The following is a 16,310-nucleotide window of genomic DNA, read 5'->3' on the forward strand; positions in this document are numbered from 1 at the left end:
AGTTTCAACCAAGCCAGGCCATTTTGATAATGTCAAAGTGAAACACTTCATTTCAATCCAAAAAACCTCGTTTTGCTTTTCATGCATTTTGACCAAAAATTCCAGGGGAGGAGATTCACAATATAACCAGAGGAGGCGCAGGTGCCTACCTTTACAAGTAGGCTTAGCAGAATTCTACTTTTACTTTTTTGTTTAGAAAACTAATATCAATTTTCATTTTTTATTTTTTAATTTTTTTAATTTTTAACCATTTTTATTTTTACAGTTCCAGAAAATTAGGGGGCAGGGTTGGGGTTTGGGCACCTGCATGGCCAAGGTGCAGGGGAGGTTGTGGTCCTGGCCCTGCGTAGCAGAGACCACTGGCCAGGACTGCAAGAAGGAGGAGGAGCCCATGGATGTGGGATGCTGTGAACATTTTCTGCCTGGGAACAGAGCCATTCAGCAGTGAGGTAGCTTCCTCTGCACTTAGGGGCTCGTCCTTCTCCTCACATTCCTGGCTGGGGTCTCAGCCTTCCTTGCACCTGCAGGGGTTGGATGTCACTAGCAACTACCATTTATGTTGTTCATGGGGGTGAACTTTCCACTCCCCCTCCTCCCCCGAGTGACCTAAGTTGCACCGGCCTAAGCACTAGTGGGCACAGCGCTACGTCGATGGGAGAGCATTTCCCACCGACATAGCTACTGCCCTCACTGGGGTGGATTAATTCTGTCGATAGGAGAGCTCTCTCTCGTCAGCATAGAGTGACTACATGAGAGATCTTACAGTGGCGCAGATGTATCAGTACAGCTCTAGTGTAGACATGGCCTAAATCTCCTCTAGCAGTTTGTGTATCTTCCCTGGTCACTTGCTTTTTTTCCTCAAGATTCCTGCAAAGCAAAACAAAAATTTTGGGGTTGAAACAAAATGGCCTGTTTCATTTTTGGCAACGTCAAAACATTAGTGTAGTTTAGTTTCTACTTGACATTTTTTCAACTTTTCAACTCAACAAAAACTTTTGAAAAATGTAATCTCTATTCCTTTTCTGGAAGGTATGTTGGTTTGTATGGGTGGTGTATTTGTGTTTTCTAGTATTAGCTTTTTCCTCCAAAACCAAATGCTATATTGGGCAGCCAAATTCTCAGTCTGGCATCCTTCCATACCAACACTAGCAATTGGTGCTAGAAAGCTGCTTTTGTTATGTGTGGCAACAGAACAAAAACTAAACCAGAAGTGGCTCCCAGTAATTCTTTTGTTATGTTGTTGTGCCACCATTTGAATGCAGTTTTAGTTGGTGCTCACAAATAAATACGTAATACACAGCAACATCGTTTTACACTCCTTGCAGGGGTCTTTATACATTTTTCCTTTTAAATTAAACACAAAAGAAGTGCCACCATTGCATAAAGAGATATGGAAAGGAAAATGCTCACACAGGCAAGCAGTTGGGGCTTAAGAAAATTGCACACCATTATTACAATACTTATAGCCTTCCTAACAACTAAGAGACCCTTCTCCTGACTCTCTAGATAAAAGGTGCTTGTGCAAACATTAGAGCTAGTGCAAATAGTTCCTTTAAATTAGGTATATTTGACCAGCTAGGACCTGATCATTCACTGACTGAAGTCAACCTGAGTGTCCTCCTTGGCTTATTGCCCCTTTGATTTCTAATGTCCTGGAAGAACTTATTCCTAAAACATCTGCTGCTCTGCCTGCGTTCTTTATTACTGGAGGCAGCATATAGCATTTCAAAATTTCAGTGAAATTAACCTGCAACTCTGTTGCACAGACTGAAACTGCATTGCAGGAAAATGATGAGATGCAGATTCTGTGCTTGGATGCCCATGTGCAGCTCCTGTTGCTAGCCACACACACCTAAGGGAAAAGTTGGATCTCAGATGTTTAAAAGGACAACTGCAAGTTACCCCTTCAAGCGCAAGCTAGTTGTTAATTACCACTCACTACATCCTTAGGATGCCCTGTTGCACAGTTTAGCTCTCATCAAGGTCAATGCAAATACTCCTATTGATTTCATTAGGAAATGAATACAGTCCATAAAACTTTGGGCTAGTTGTTTGTTTCAGTTTAAGGAATTTCTGACCAGCACAAAAGTTGTGATCTTGTGTATTGTACAACTCTTGGTGTAGGAGAGGGGAGATATAAATGCCACCACCTTTTGCCATTGTGATTGAGCCAAGTGACGACATTACATTTGTTTTTCCTTTGCACGCTGAAACATGAGTTTCTCCCTCTTTGCAAGAGCTTCTCTGCTCTGTCCTTGTGGAGCAGCTGGGACTAGGGTGTTCTGTGTACGCAGAGCTACATACGCGCAGGCAGTGGGGAGCCGGAGCCGGTGGGGAGCCAGAGCCGGTTCCCGTGAACCGGGTGTTACATTTTGAAGCCGTTTTAGAACCAGCTGTTAACCCGCGTCCCCGCAGGGGGTGCTGAGGCTTTGATGAGCTCTGGCCGGGAAGTGATGCAATTCCTCCTCCGGCTGCCGGGGGCGCTGCGGGAGCCATGTGGGCTGCCGCCTGGCCCTGGGCACGAGCCCTGGTGCTGCTGCTCCCCTGGCCCCGGGGCTCCCGCTGCTGCCTGGGGGGTCCCCGGCTGCTCTGCTGGGCCTGGGCTGCGTCCTGCTGCTCGGGCCACTCCGAGCCGCTCTCCCCGTGAGCGCCCAGCACCCTGCCCGCAGCCAGCCCCCGTCTCCAGCCACCCGCTGCCTGCAGCCAGCCCCTGTCTCCAGCCACCCCCTGCACCCCCTGCCCGCAGCCAGCCCCCGTCTCCAGCCACCCCCTGCACCCGCTGCCTGCAGCCAGCCCCGCACCCCCTGCGCCCTGCCTCCAGCCAGCCCCCGCCTCCAGCCACCCCCGCCACATCCCCTGCCCTGCCTCCAGCTGCCCCCGCACCCCCTGCCCTGCCCGCAGCCAGCCCCTGTCTCCAGCCACACCCTGCACCTCCTGCACCCCCTGTCTCCAGCCAACCCCGCACCCTCTGCTCTGCCTGCAGCCAGCCCTGCACCCCCTGCCTCCAGCTAGCCCTGCCCCACGGCCCTGTCTGCAGCTGACCCCACATCCACTGGTGCCCTGCAGTTCTCAGGGCAGTAACCCTGCACATCTGCTTCAATGAGGGGGACAGGGAGCAACTGGGACCCACACATGGTCACACCCTAGGGTGACCAGGGAGCAAGTGTGAAAAATCAGGACGGGGGGGGGAATAATAGGAGCCTATATAAGAAAAAGAGCCCAAAACCAGGATTGTCCCTATAAAATCGGGACATCTGGTCACCCGAGCACACCCCCAGGGAGTGGCGGGGACCCACACATGTGAAACGGAGCTCATTTCTAGTTCAGGCCCATCTTTTTTAAAAAGAACTTTCGGCAGGGTTAACACACACCCGTATTTTCCCGGACAGGTCAGACTTTTTGGTTCTTAAAGCGCAGTCCAGGAGGAATTTTTAAATTTTAAAAATTCCTCCCGGGAAAATACGGATGTATGATAGCCCTGTTGGTACAAAAAATACATACTGGGGCACATCCCTTAAATCAGAACTTTTTATAGGGAACTGGTTGTTAAGATTTTGGCAGCTCATCACTGCACATAGGGCCATGGTGTAGGAAACAAAAGGAGAAAAAGAAAGTAATGGCCTTAACTTTTTCATAAATGGCCAGGAATTGTGGGCGTCTAATGAGAGGCACCTTAAAGAGAACTGATTTTCAGAAGGTTTGAGCCCCTGCTCTGACAATCCCTTTAAGCTGTCTCTTGTTGGGCACACAAAATCACTAGCTGCTTTTGAAAATCTAGGTCAGTGTTCCAGAGGACATGGACTTGACACAGATGTGAACCTCCCACCTCTTGGCTAGTGCCCAGAGACCCTGACCAAGATTGAGGCCTTAGTGGGCTAGGCGCTGTACGTATCCAGAGTAAAGATAATCCTGCCCCAAAGAGCTCACAGTTCAGATAGACGAGGGATAAAGGTGCCATTTACAATCCCCATTGTACAGCTGGGGAAATGAGGCACAGAAATCAAGTGACATACCAAAAGTCACACGGGATGTCTTTGCCAGAGCTGGGGATCATACACTGATCTCCTGCATCCCTCACCTGCCTTCACCATAAGAGCATCCTTTAGCATCTCTGCTCAACTAGTGAAGCCTGGCTACAGTTAGTCAGCTATGATTCATGGAAGCTGTTTATTGCCTTGGAACTTAAATTTCAATACTGAGGAATGCAAGCCGTGCTGTCAGAGACCCTTGAGTAAGTCAGCATGTTACCAGCCCATCAGACCTGTCAGCATCCTCTGCCTGGAAAGCCATGGAGAGTGGATGTCAAGACAGACTAGAAATCAAAGTCTAGAGCATTGGGGAGAAGGGAAGTACACTGACCACGAGTCACGGCACACCTCCCAGATTGACGTAGTAGGCTAAACATTGTCTCTGATCCCATTAAACTAGTGCTTTGGGCAAATCAAAGAGAAATTAGAAGAGCAGCAGCCTCCTGAAGTCAAGAGGGGGAAATGTGCCAGATTTGGTTCTGCAGATTCTCTTTGTATGTAAAAGAGACAAGGTGGGTGAGGTCACGTGTTTTAAGACCAGCTCTGTTGGAGAGAGAGAGAACCTGCTCTTCAGGTCTCTTGTGCGTTGGTGTGTTAGTGCATTGTGCTGTTGGACTGAATCCCACCCTGGAATTCTCAGCTCAGCAATGTCTCTTTCCTGCCAGGCAGAAGTTCAGTACCCCTAAGAATTCAGACCTGTTAGGCAGGAGGCAAATCACCCCTTTACCCGGGGGACATGCTGACAACTCAGCATGACAAACATCCTTAAAACAGACAGAACTGCTGCACCTGTCCACTTCCACAGCAGGCGCACAGTAACTCAATGGCAGATGGTTAAGAGATTGCAAAGGATACATCCTGTGGAGGATAGGGAAGCTGACCAAAACAATATTAAATATTATTTGTGTTTCATGAAGACCTAGACAGATGAGATCAGAGCTTCATTATGCTAGGTGCTGAACAACAGCAACAACAAAAAATTGCAAGAGACTTTTCCCCAAAGAGTTTTCAGCCTAAACAGAACAGAGAGACAGAGGGAAATTACTTGCCCAAGATCATGCAGCAGGTTGGTGAGAGGTAAAGTACCGTCACAGGTTTAGTTTGGAGGGGATAACCTAAACAGAAAGACAAGGAAAGGGAGAAGGGATGTTGCTGGGAAAAGGGCAGTGAAGGGGACAGAGCAGAGGAAGCGTGAAGCTGAGATGAAGAGACTGGGAGGGAGTTGGTGGGTTGGAGCAAACAGCTAATCAGCATAGGATAGAGAAAGTCCAGTCAAAACTGAATGTCCAGGGGAATCCAGATTTGGCTGATTTTGCTCCTGCTCTGACCAGCTGGAGTCTCTGGCTGGTTCCTGTTTCTGCATCTTTTCACCAAAGCCACATGGTCGTCTACTTCACCAGACTGGTGGGGGTCTCCCTACATGGTTCTAGGCCCAGGGAGTTGCTGCGGGGAAAGGGTTGGCCCTGGCTAGACCTTGTTTTACCTCTCTCCCCAGTGCAGCAGTCTCTGAAGTTCGTTGTTGATAAATGCAAAGGAATGCACTTTGCAGGGAGGGGAAGTATAAACTACTCATAAACCTTACAGCGTTCTAAATTAACAGTATCTTGCACAGGAAAGGGACCTGGACATCATTATAGACAGCTCAGCAGAGACTCTGTGCAATGCACAGTGCGATCAAACTACCTAACACACTTCACATGCATAAAGTATGTGACGGAGAATAATACAGAGAATTGTCTAATAATGCCTTTATATCAATCAGTGAGATGAGGGGTCGCCTCATCTGGAACACTGTGCAGTATTGAACACCCCACCTCATAAAGGATATTGCAGAACTGGAGTGGCTCAGAGAAGAGCAACAAGAATGATCAGGGACCTGGGAAAACTCTCATTCAAAGTGGGTTGAAAAGATTGGGATTGTTACCTCAGAAAACAGATGAGCAAGAGGGCAAATGATAAAAGCATATAAAATATAGAGTGGTCTAGAGAAGGAAGGTTGGGAGCTTCTGTGTTTATGCAGCTCCTAGCACAATGGTCCTGGGTTATGACTGGAGCTCCGAACACAATTTAATAATAATTTTGAACCTAAAGAAGGTTTCTGAGCAGGTTTAGATTCACTCCTCCCACATCCTTCCTCTTCCAGCCCCATTCAGAACACAGTGATCTTATTACCTTTCATTTCAGCAGCTTTATCTTCCTCAGCCCCTGTAACTACACTCTTGGCCATGTTCAGTTCAGTGATACTATTCTCTGGCTTCTAATGTCTCTAATCCTTGAAACAAACCAAGAGCCATCACAGACTCTAAATGTCCAGGTTTTCTTCCCATTAACAGATATTCTTAGTCCTGTTTGGGGTGGCGGGGAAGCTAGTCCCCTCTAGTAATTTATCTGGTGCTTCCAATGGAGACCAACAACCTGTTTCCCTCCTGGCCTTCAGCTTACACAGTGGATGTTGCAACTACTGCAGTGGTGGAAGAGGTGCAGAGAAGAGCTACTAGATGATCAGGGGACTGGAGGACCTATTGTATGAGACAAGTACTAAAAGGTCTGGGCTTGTTTCGCCTAGCACAGACACGGCCAAGGGGGGATACATTTGTTCTCTATAACTGCATCAAGGGTAAACACCAGGAAGGGTGGAGCTATTTAAGGTTAAGGACAATAGTGGCACAAGAAGAAGTGGGGATAAACTGACCATGAGCAAATTCTGGCTAGAAGTTAGAAGTAGATTTCTAGCCATCAGATGGGTGAGGTTCTGGAACAGCCTCTCAGTAGGAGTTGTGAGGGCAAACACTTAGTTTGTCTGATGAGAGAGCTGGACACATTTATGAGTGGGATTGTATGATGGGGTTGCTTGTGATGATGGGGGCAGGGCTCGGCAGCCCTCAGAGTGTGGCAAGTTTTGTATCCAAAAGATAGCAGTACTACAAAGGCTTAGCAACTCTGGGAAATATAGGCCTCGCTTGCCTGCTGTGCCACAGTCTCTTGTGTGACCTTGGACAAGTGTCATGGGATGGGATTTTCCCAAGTGCCTAGCTCACTTAGGAGCACAGAGCTCATTGGAAGTCAGTGGGATTTACTTTCCTAAATTACTTAAGTGGTTTTGAAAATGTCACCATCATTCTCTCTGGGCCTAACTTTTTTTCCATCCGTAACAAGGGGGTGATAATAACAATAATACATCCCTACTTCGCAGGGGAGTGTTGAGGATAAACTCCATTACTGACTGGGCGAGGCTCAAACAGTGCAGTACAAAGGGCCATATAAGTACTTAGGCAGGAGCCGGACACCTAGCTGTGCATCTCTGGGTTTAATCAGACTCTGGTGTTGTTGCTCCAGGCGAGGATGATGACGATGATGAATGTGGGGAAGAGAAGCTGCCCTCCTGCTTTGATTATGTGATGCACTTTCTGACCGTCTTCTGGAAAGTCCTTTTCGCCTTCGTCCCCCCAACAGACTACTGGAATGGCTGGGCCTGCTTCGTCGTCTCCATCCTAATGATTGGTTTGCTGACGGCTTTCATCGGGGACTTGGCATCCCATTTTGGCTGCACCATTGGCCTGAAGGATTCAGTGACTGCAGTCGTGTTTGTTGCGTTGGGAACTTCAGTGCCAGGTAAAAAAGTAATTTAATTTCCTGACATGATCTCTGCCATCTTCCCCCTGTGCTATGTATTTGGGATTCAGAGGGAACAGGCAGAAATCCAGGTCTGGATGAAGAGCTAACTAATAACACTGACGGAGACCCCAATGGTGTGTTTCCCCTTGTGATGGCTGTGGGTTATTTGAAGTATAGCTTTAGCTTTGAATTTTCAGGCTTTCTAATGTTTTGATAACAACTTGTAACTGATATTTACAGTCTTAACTTCAGCAAACCCAAGGTTTCTTCCTCGGACTAGAATTCTAGTTTCATGGAGTGCAAAAGTAACATGTGTCAATCCACATTTTTGCTTTCTCCACTGCCTGCAGAGTGTTGGGTTTATTTACACCTCATGTAGGTATGACATTAACTGCACTGGGTTGGGTTTTTTAAAATCCCCTTAAAACAAAATGTCCTTAATCCACTCCAGAAATAGTTACTGTGTCTGGCAAGCCTTTCTTTGTTTCTTTTAGATCCCAAAAGATTTTTTCGGCGCCACTAATATTGGTATATAAGTGAATGGAAAACCAGTGAAATGAGAGTAATGTACTTTTGGCTATGCTACTCTTACTGTCATTTTAATCTGTTGGTGCTACTGATAATAAAACATACAGCTCCAATTTCTGCTATCTGGTATATTGCTATAAATTACTCTGGATTTACATGGATCCACAGTGCATATTTCTCTGACACTCCTGATATTTAATTGGCAACCATTAACTGGGACCCATTAACAAAATGCAGAGTGAAACTTGAGGTTTTCATCTGGCATAATAGGAAATTATGTATTGTGTATTTAAATAGTTAGGACCCTTTTGTGAGTCCTTTTTTCAGTGTCTGTCCCACTGTCGCTAAACATCAGCTGCAGTAGAACAAAAACATGAGGAGGTAAAGGGATGGCCTAGAAAATAATATTGAGAATAGTGTCTCACCCTTATGTCAGTCAATGGTACACCCTCACCTGGAGGCTATGTTTGCTGCAGCTCCACCTTGCCTCAAAGGACAGAGCAGGTACAGAGGGGTGAGGAGAGTGGGCAGCAACCTGGGGAGAGCTCCCTATGAAGAGGAGCTTTGAGGAGACAGAGAAAAGGGTACACGACAGAAGTGTAAGGAATCAGTAGCCATATAGAGAAGGCTCACCAAGGACTCAAAGAGTTGTTAGCTGCACTATGCTGTCCATCTCTCCCATATCACAGCCAGATCAGCCTCTACACCTCGTTCATCTCACTCTCCGGTCATGTTCCACAGGACAGGGGCTGCTGGCTGGCTGCTGGGGGTAGGAAGAGAGGTGCTTCCCACTACAGCTCGGGGTTCCCTGTTCCCCTGCAGGGAGCAGAGAGAAGCCTGGCAGGGAAGGAGGGAGCTGCCCAGGACCTGACAGGAGCTTTCAGAGAGGACTGGGAAGAGCAGGTGGAATGGAGCCAATAGCACCATGTTCCCTACCTCCTATCAGCTGGTATCACCAGCTCTGTATTTCAACAAATGATGCTATGTGCTAATTAGAAATGGGCCAAGGAGTCTTGTGTCTTGTTTTTGTGAAACCTCATTAGTCAGGTTTTATTTTTTTCCCAACCAAAACGAGGGCTGGATGGGCTCTGAGGTTCATATTATCCAAACCACCAAAGAGGAAGAATGGGTTGGGTGGGATAAAAGATTCCTCTTGTGTCTCATCTCAGTAACAGGTTTGGATCAGCTTTAGTTTTGCAGAACCAGAAATGGGGGAGATGTTGCGCTGCTGTTTATTAATGGGCATAAAGCACCTTGAGACCCTTTTTGAGAAGAGCCTGTTTATGTACCAAGAATGTTACTACTCAGCTGCCTTTCTTTCCTTTCTAGCCTAGTAGCTTTTACATGCCCTTTTTTCACATGCCCTTTAGCAATTCCCTGTCCCTGCATTTTAGTCTCCTGAGGGCTGTAATACTTTAGTCTAATACAGGTTATTGGGCTCCATTCAGGGGTAACTGGGTGGGGGTTTAGCGGCCTGTGCTAGGCAGGAGGTCAGACTAGATGACCTGGCGGTCCCTTCTGGCCTTACACTCTATGACCTCGCTCTCCAAATAACAGATGATGTCAATTACCACCACCCCCACAATCACAATGCCCCAGTAACAACATCAGTGTCACTGACTCTAATTGCACTCCCCCCAGGATCCCTCTCCCAGCATAGTCCAACCCTGCCATCCCAGTTACCCAGCTCCTTACAGAATCCACTGGAACAGCTCATGTGCTAGTCAGTGTGAGGAAGGGTATGTGGACTGGGTCCATTGCATTTAGGCATGGAAAGGGACAGACACACAAGCTATTGATTTGCCATCGAATATGGAAACAAAAAATGGCAAAAGAAAAGGAGGGGTTTAAAAACCAACAAACCTTTGTAGTCAGGCAACAAAGAATTATCTGACACAGCCTCATCAAGACCCACACTGTCCTCTCCATTTCAACAAGCATCCTTTTGAACTGATTGTGTGGATAAAATAAATCCTAGGTTACAAAAAAAGTGGGTTTTTTTGTTTTGTTTTTTTTAATCTTTAATCTTCAATTTTGTGGGAAACTTGGAAACCTGGAAACAAGAATTCCATGTGGTACAATTTTGAGTAGTTCTGCTGATATTGAGGAAAGTAAAGATCAATTTCTTTACAAGTAGTATGTTTCCCTCCTCCTCCGTATCATAGTCTTAATACCACTCCTATGGTATTGCTAAAATTACCATGGGACTATTCTTGTTGAGACAGCTAAAGCAGACACTTGTTAAACTGGGAGAGATTTGAAAGGTATGCGGCATATTTTTAGACTATCTAATAGGGTAGAGAGCTGAAATTTGAGAAGACAATTCAGTACCCTGGAAAGTATTTCAAAGAACTAACTCCTCTTTTCCACAGATTCCAAAATACCTAATATCTCTGTAAGCTTTAAAAAGTTTTCCATGCCCTCAGTTTTTCAGTGTAGAAAATTGCTGTATTTTATTCAAACCCCTGCCAGAGTTGCAATCCCATGTTCTCATTCTGAACTTCTGCTTCTTTAATATTCTCCCTTGATCTCTCACACATTTTTCTGCATTCAGGTCCTTTGTTCTGCATGGAACACCTCTGATGAGACCAGATTCAGCTTTGATCCAGATGAATCAAAATTAGGTGGTTGAGTGTGAATAGCTGTTAGAAGTGTTTCTAGTGAAACATCTGAAGAGTCCTCTAATACCTGTTGTTTGGAGATAGGCCTCGGACTGATTAGACTGCCTCAGAAGCAGTCATGGTTAGCAGAGACTTAGCAAAGGGGCCTGAGAGAGGCAAAGAAGAGACTGTTCTTCATAGCATCGTATTATCAGCTGATATAAGTATTCCTATAGTTCCATACTCCGTGGCGTTCTGTCTTCTTTTAACAGACTGAATCAAACAGGGTGAGCAAGGAAGCCTTCATTAAGGAAATTGGAAGTTACATCCTAAGAACCTGGTTGCTCCAGGATGCCTTGTGTCTCCTGTGTCAAAATGTCTCCACTGTTCCCTCCACCCCTTACTATGGGCTGGGCTTACCAGGCACAATTGACATTCAAGAGAGCATGACCATGACCAAAACCAGTCCAGCTGAGATATATTTTGATCATGCACAGGATCACCAACTCCAAGCATTCAAATATCAGGAGTCAGGCCCCAAAAAATCATGATATTAACTTACAAAAATAGACTGGGGGGCGGGGAGGGTGTTTTATTTGCTGCCTTGTTGTAGAGCATGAAAGGATCACATTTTCAAGCCTTTCACTATAACCACAACAGCTAGAAATTTACTGTATTTTTTTTAAAATGCGAAGACTGTAGGAGCTGGGTCTTCAGGAAAGCCCTAAATATCACAAGACTCGCAATAAAATTGCAAGAGTTGGCAACGCTGCATAAAACCAATGACACGGGTGCTCATACAGGACCCCCCAATGCTAGGGAGCAACCAGGAGTCCCATCAGGTCCCAGAAGGGCTAACAAAACTACATTTATTTTACTGAGCGACAAAACAGAGAATTCCGCTTTTTGTGGGTATGTCTGTTCTTATTTATTTGAAATAACAAGTTCTTTGTGATCCATAGTGCATAATCTAAACATCACTTACAACTTTTCTATGCCTGCAAGGCTCCAGGTGCACACCAGAGGAAAATGGCTGCACTCCACAGCAATGTGGTGGACTCGAGTGCAGGGGGCAAATGCACAGTCCAGTGTCCAATTCAGATGACTTGTAAAGAAAAGCTAAGCCCTTTTTTCTAACCATCATCACTTACATAGAGGCAAAATACAGAACATAAAGTGCCTGGCCTAATAACAGTCTTTCATATATTAAAAACTGCAACTGGCTATTCACAGAACAATGCCTGATCATTTCCATTCTTAATACAAAAATACAGTGCCCTAGTGTTTCTTGAATGTGCCATATCAATTACAATAATCTCATTTCATTGGGCCTGTGGCCACTGTTTGATTAATAGCTAAGTAAGCAAAGTATCAACAGTAGGAATACTTAAACAAAATAGTGCTCATCCCTTTAATGCCACTGCATGGTCCGTTTCCTCCAGTAAAAGCAATTGTTGGGCAAGGTGACTAAATGGGATACGTCACTTCCTGGCCATGAGTTAGTGTCTCAATATTAGGGAAAAAATAAAGTTGGTGGGTAAGTGACAGGGAAGGGGAGGCTGGGGGCTTGGTTTTGTGGTTAAGGCCTTGGTGTAGAATCATAGAAATGTCAGGGTGGAAGGGACCTTGCAAGATCATCAAGTCCAGCCCCTGTGCTGAGACAGGACCAAGCAAACCTGGACGTAAACCCCCTCCCTGACAGGGGTTTGTGCCACCTGTTCTAAAAACCACCAGTGTTTTGAGGAATGCAGTCACTTTCTGCCAAGATTTTCATTGAGCTGAAAACCCTATTTTCCATTGCAAACCAAGTTTTGATAGAAAAATTTCAACCAGCTATATCAGTAAGAAATTTAATCCAGTGCCATGCCTTGAGCTGTTGATGGAACAGTTAAATAGAGGCTTTTTATTGAAACAGGAGATGCCTTACTTGAAAGGCAAAAAAAAATCTGGAGTACACAAAATTATTGAGCTTAGTCAGACTAGACAGGGTCGCCGGGTACTTCAGGGGGAATTTACAAAGCTAGATGTTTGGGCAAGATGGTGTCAAGCAGAAATATAGCATAGCAAGGTACTGCATAGAGGAATAACCATCTGAGCAGCTCATAGTCGGAAGGGTTCTAACTTAATTGCAAGCACGCAGGAAAAATAGATCAGCCTGGCGTAACTGTTCAATGCAAACTTCTGCTCAGTGGTGATCAAAAAGCCAGGAGGATAATAGGCTTTCTTAAGAAAGGGATGGAGAGTGAGGTTGACAAGATTATAAAGCCAATAAATAAACTGATGCCATCACTTTGGGCACCCCATCTCAGAAAGGAGAAAGCAGAAATAGGAAAGGGCCAGAGGAAGGCAAAGGAAATCATTAGAGGCTTGTAAAGACTTTGGGATGAGGAGAGAGTTTTTAAAGATAGGAGTTTTGATCCAGCAAATGGAGCATGCAGAACCCCATAGAAATCAGTGGACAGAAATCCAGCCACCCATGTAGAATAACTTGCAGGATCAGGTCTTAGACCTATTTAGCTTAGGGAAGGAGACTCAGGAGAGACAGGGGAGAGATGTATAAAATTCCATTACAGAAATCCATCATTAAGAGCAAGGTAAGATTGCAAACTGAAGCACTCAGAACTCAGGGAATGATATCATGAAAAGCAGGCAGTATTGTAGCCTTGTCAGTCTCCGGTATTAGAGAGACAAGGGGGTGAGGTAATGTCTTTTACTGGATCAGCTTCTGTTGGTGAGCGAGACCAGATTTCAAGCTTCCACAGAGCTGGTTTTCAGGTCTGGGAAACATACTCTGGACAGGGCTACACTTAACATGATGTATTGGCGCAGCTGCACCAATGCAGCTGTGCCGCTGTAGTGCTGAAGTGAATGTGCTCCTACGCCAGGGGGCAAACTTCTCCCGTCGACAGATCCCTGAGAAGCAGTAGCCATATCGGTGGGAGAAGCCCTCCGCCAATGAAGTGCCGTCTACCCTGGCGCTTAGGTTGGGGTAACTGCGTCACTTAGGGATGTGCATACGTACTTACATCAAAGTAATTCTGTAGCTTGGACCAGAGTATTGAGTATGTTTCCCAGACCTGAAGAAGTGCTCGTGTAAGCTCGATAGCTTGGCGTGCTCTCCAGCAGAACTCAGTCCATCATGAAAAGTGTCGGCACAGCCTTAATTCTGCCCTCTGACGTATGTGCATTACAATACAGCCTTTCTCCTACAAGACCCCTGGCTGATTCCCTGAGCAGTCAATGTGGCAGGGCTGTGTGGAAAATGCAGAGGCAAGCGTAAGCACAAAGGGCATAGCTATCCCGGTATTGCCTCTTGTACCTTGCCTTTATGCCATCTGATGAAATGTCTTTGTGTCTTTGCTTTGACTTCATCCTTGTGGTTGCAAATCAAATGCACTTATGCACCCATGCAACTGGCTTTTCTATATGATTTCTTTTAGGCATAAGTTGGCAATTGCCATGCTTGCCGCATGTGAGTGAGTACAAATACAAATCCAGTAGCTATACAACTTGTCAAGAGGCAGATTATAGCATTTAGCCACTAGCATTCAGAGCAAATGCATCATAGCTCTGAGACAGGAGGATGCCTTAGCCAGTTCCCGAGCAGGCACGCTCTATATCCATTAGGATGGTGCAGCCTACATCCCTTGTCATGCCCACCTAGCTCCATGGGCCAATGCAGTGAACCAGGACCCAACTCCCTCATTAGGGGGTAGTTTCTGACCCCAGGTACACAAGGGGGAAATTCCAGGGCTTCCTTGGTCATAGGGACTACAATTGTCCCTGGCCTTTGCATGGGCTGTACTGTAGGGAGGGAAGGCACTGGCACAAAGGACAGGCACAGCTAAGTACATAGCATCCCGGGGTGAGGCCCACCAGCCCTGATCCTGCACCACGGAAGTCAGTGGGAGCTATGCCATTAACTTCAAGGAGTGCAGGCTTGGGCCCATTATAAATGTACAACATTGCTGCATAACTGGTGCTTGCTGCTCTTGTAAATAGCTACAGACTACGGCATTCCTTTGGAAGGCACTGGTGTCTGCAGATGAACAGTGCTATGTCAGAGCTAAGCACCCTTAGAATGTATTCATCCTAAATAGGTAACAATCCAGACTTTTTAGTAGGGGCTTCACTACCTTGGGTATTTCATTAGGTTACACATTGAAGTCCATGAAGTCTAAAAGCGTGCCTGCCCTAGACTAAGGGTCTGTCTGGTTTGAGTAGGAACTCCAGGTAATTTGACCTACAGGCTAGGCAGTGCCTCTGCAGGGTGATATGGACAGCATCTCTCCTGCTGCATGCCACAGTGCACTATGTAGAAAGGATAACAGACCACCGGAGGGAGATCATGAAGTCTCCCTTGTGTTATAGTTCACAGAAATGTGGCTAGAGCCGTTCAGATATTTGCAAAACCCTGATGCATGAATGTTCTCACTGCAAAGGCCATCTTTCCTCCTACTAAGTTCAATAGGACTAAATGCAGAGTCACGTACTACTCAACATGAGCAAGAGTGGCAGAGAAATGAACACCATAACATCAAATTTAGCTCAGATCTCTTCCCTAGGCTGGGCTGTTTCTAGAGTCCCTCCCCTAGGACTGCTCAGCACACACCCTAGATCCTCTCTCCATCAGTGTAGAAAAGATTCACCTGCCTCAGTGAGCCAGCAGAACCAACTTATCCCTACCCCATGGGACCATCACTTGCAAGCAGTCTATTACACATCTCTCCAGATCAGTGGTTCTCAATCTGTGGCCCAATCAGCACAGAGCTGTGGCCCATATGACATCCTCAGGGCCGTATAGGCAGTATATATATTGTGTGGATTTGGCCCGCATAACACACAGAGAGTTGCACATGCAACCCACAATGGTAAACAGGTTGAGAACCACTGCTCCAGACAAACCCACATCCAGGGAATGCTGTCTGGTTTGCTGTTGCCCATGAGAGCCAACTCCCAGAGACCCATGCAGCTGCAAAAGACCTGTCATATGTGTGCTACATTATTGTACAGTAATGTTCCAAGATACTATATCCTGTGGAAGCACTTATTACAGCCTTTTGGGAGATGACGGTACATGCTTGTAGCACTTGTTTTGTGTAAGGAGGACGCCATAAGCCAGTGAGTGACTCATATACAATGGAGGTGCCTAGGAGCTAGTTCTGAGGAAAAGAAAAGGCCTGAGGAGGTGGGGAAACTGCCAGCTTCAGGCAAGAGAAAGTGTACCTGGGGGAAGAGGTCAGGAAGTGTTTTGTCAGGGGTCCTCTAACTCTTGCAGGGAGCTTTGGGAGATGGGATCTTGGTCCAGGTCTCCTCAGGGAAAGCTTTTCATTCCAAGGGTTTGGACTTCATCACACAGGGCCTTGACTGTCACTCCAAAGGTGGCTGGATGCTGCCCCATCATACAATCTCTGGGGAGTATGCCTGCACTGCAAGCGAAGGTGTGATTGCACCATGGATGGGCGTGCCTTTTCTAGCTTTACTCTAGTGAGCATGAATAATAAGGGTAGTGTTGATATGGTAGCATGGGCTAGCTGCC

The 16,310-nt window shown here is 46.2% G+C and overlaps 1 protein-coding gene across 8 annotated transcripts in view; it reads left to right on the forward strand.

Moving 5' to 3' along the window:
• The window catches only part of SLC8A1 (solute carrier family 8 member A1), a 354,284-nt gene that overhangs the window by 311,118 nt on the left and 26,856 nt on the right, over positions 1-16,310 (forward strand). For 7 of the 8 annotated variants that reach the window (XM_075127327.1, XM_048842216.2, XM_048842212.2 and 4 more), the window contains one exon: positions 7,365-7,640. In XM_075127327.1, the coding sequence (XP_074983428.1) occupies positions 7,365-7,640 (276 nt within the window). Of the gene's footprint in view, positions 1-7,364; positions 7,641-8,137; positions 8,285-16,310 lie in introns of those variants that run through there. The other variant, XM_048842218.2, reaches the window with a different exon arrangement.

Source organism: Caretta caretta, chromosome 3, assembly GCF_965140235.1.
Source record: "Caretta caretta isolate rCarCar2 chromosome 3, rCarCar1.hap1, whole genome shotgun sequence".
Lineage (NCBI taxonomy): Eukaryota > Metazoa > Chordata > Testudines > Cheloniidae > Caretta > Caretta caretta.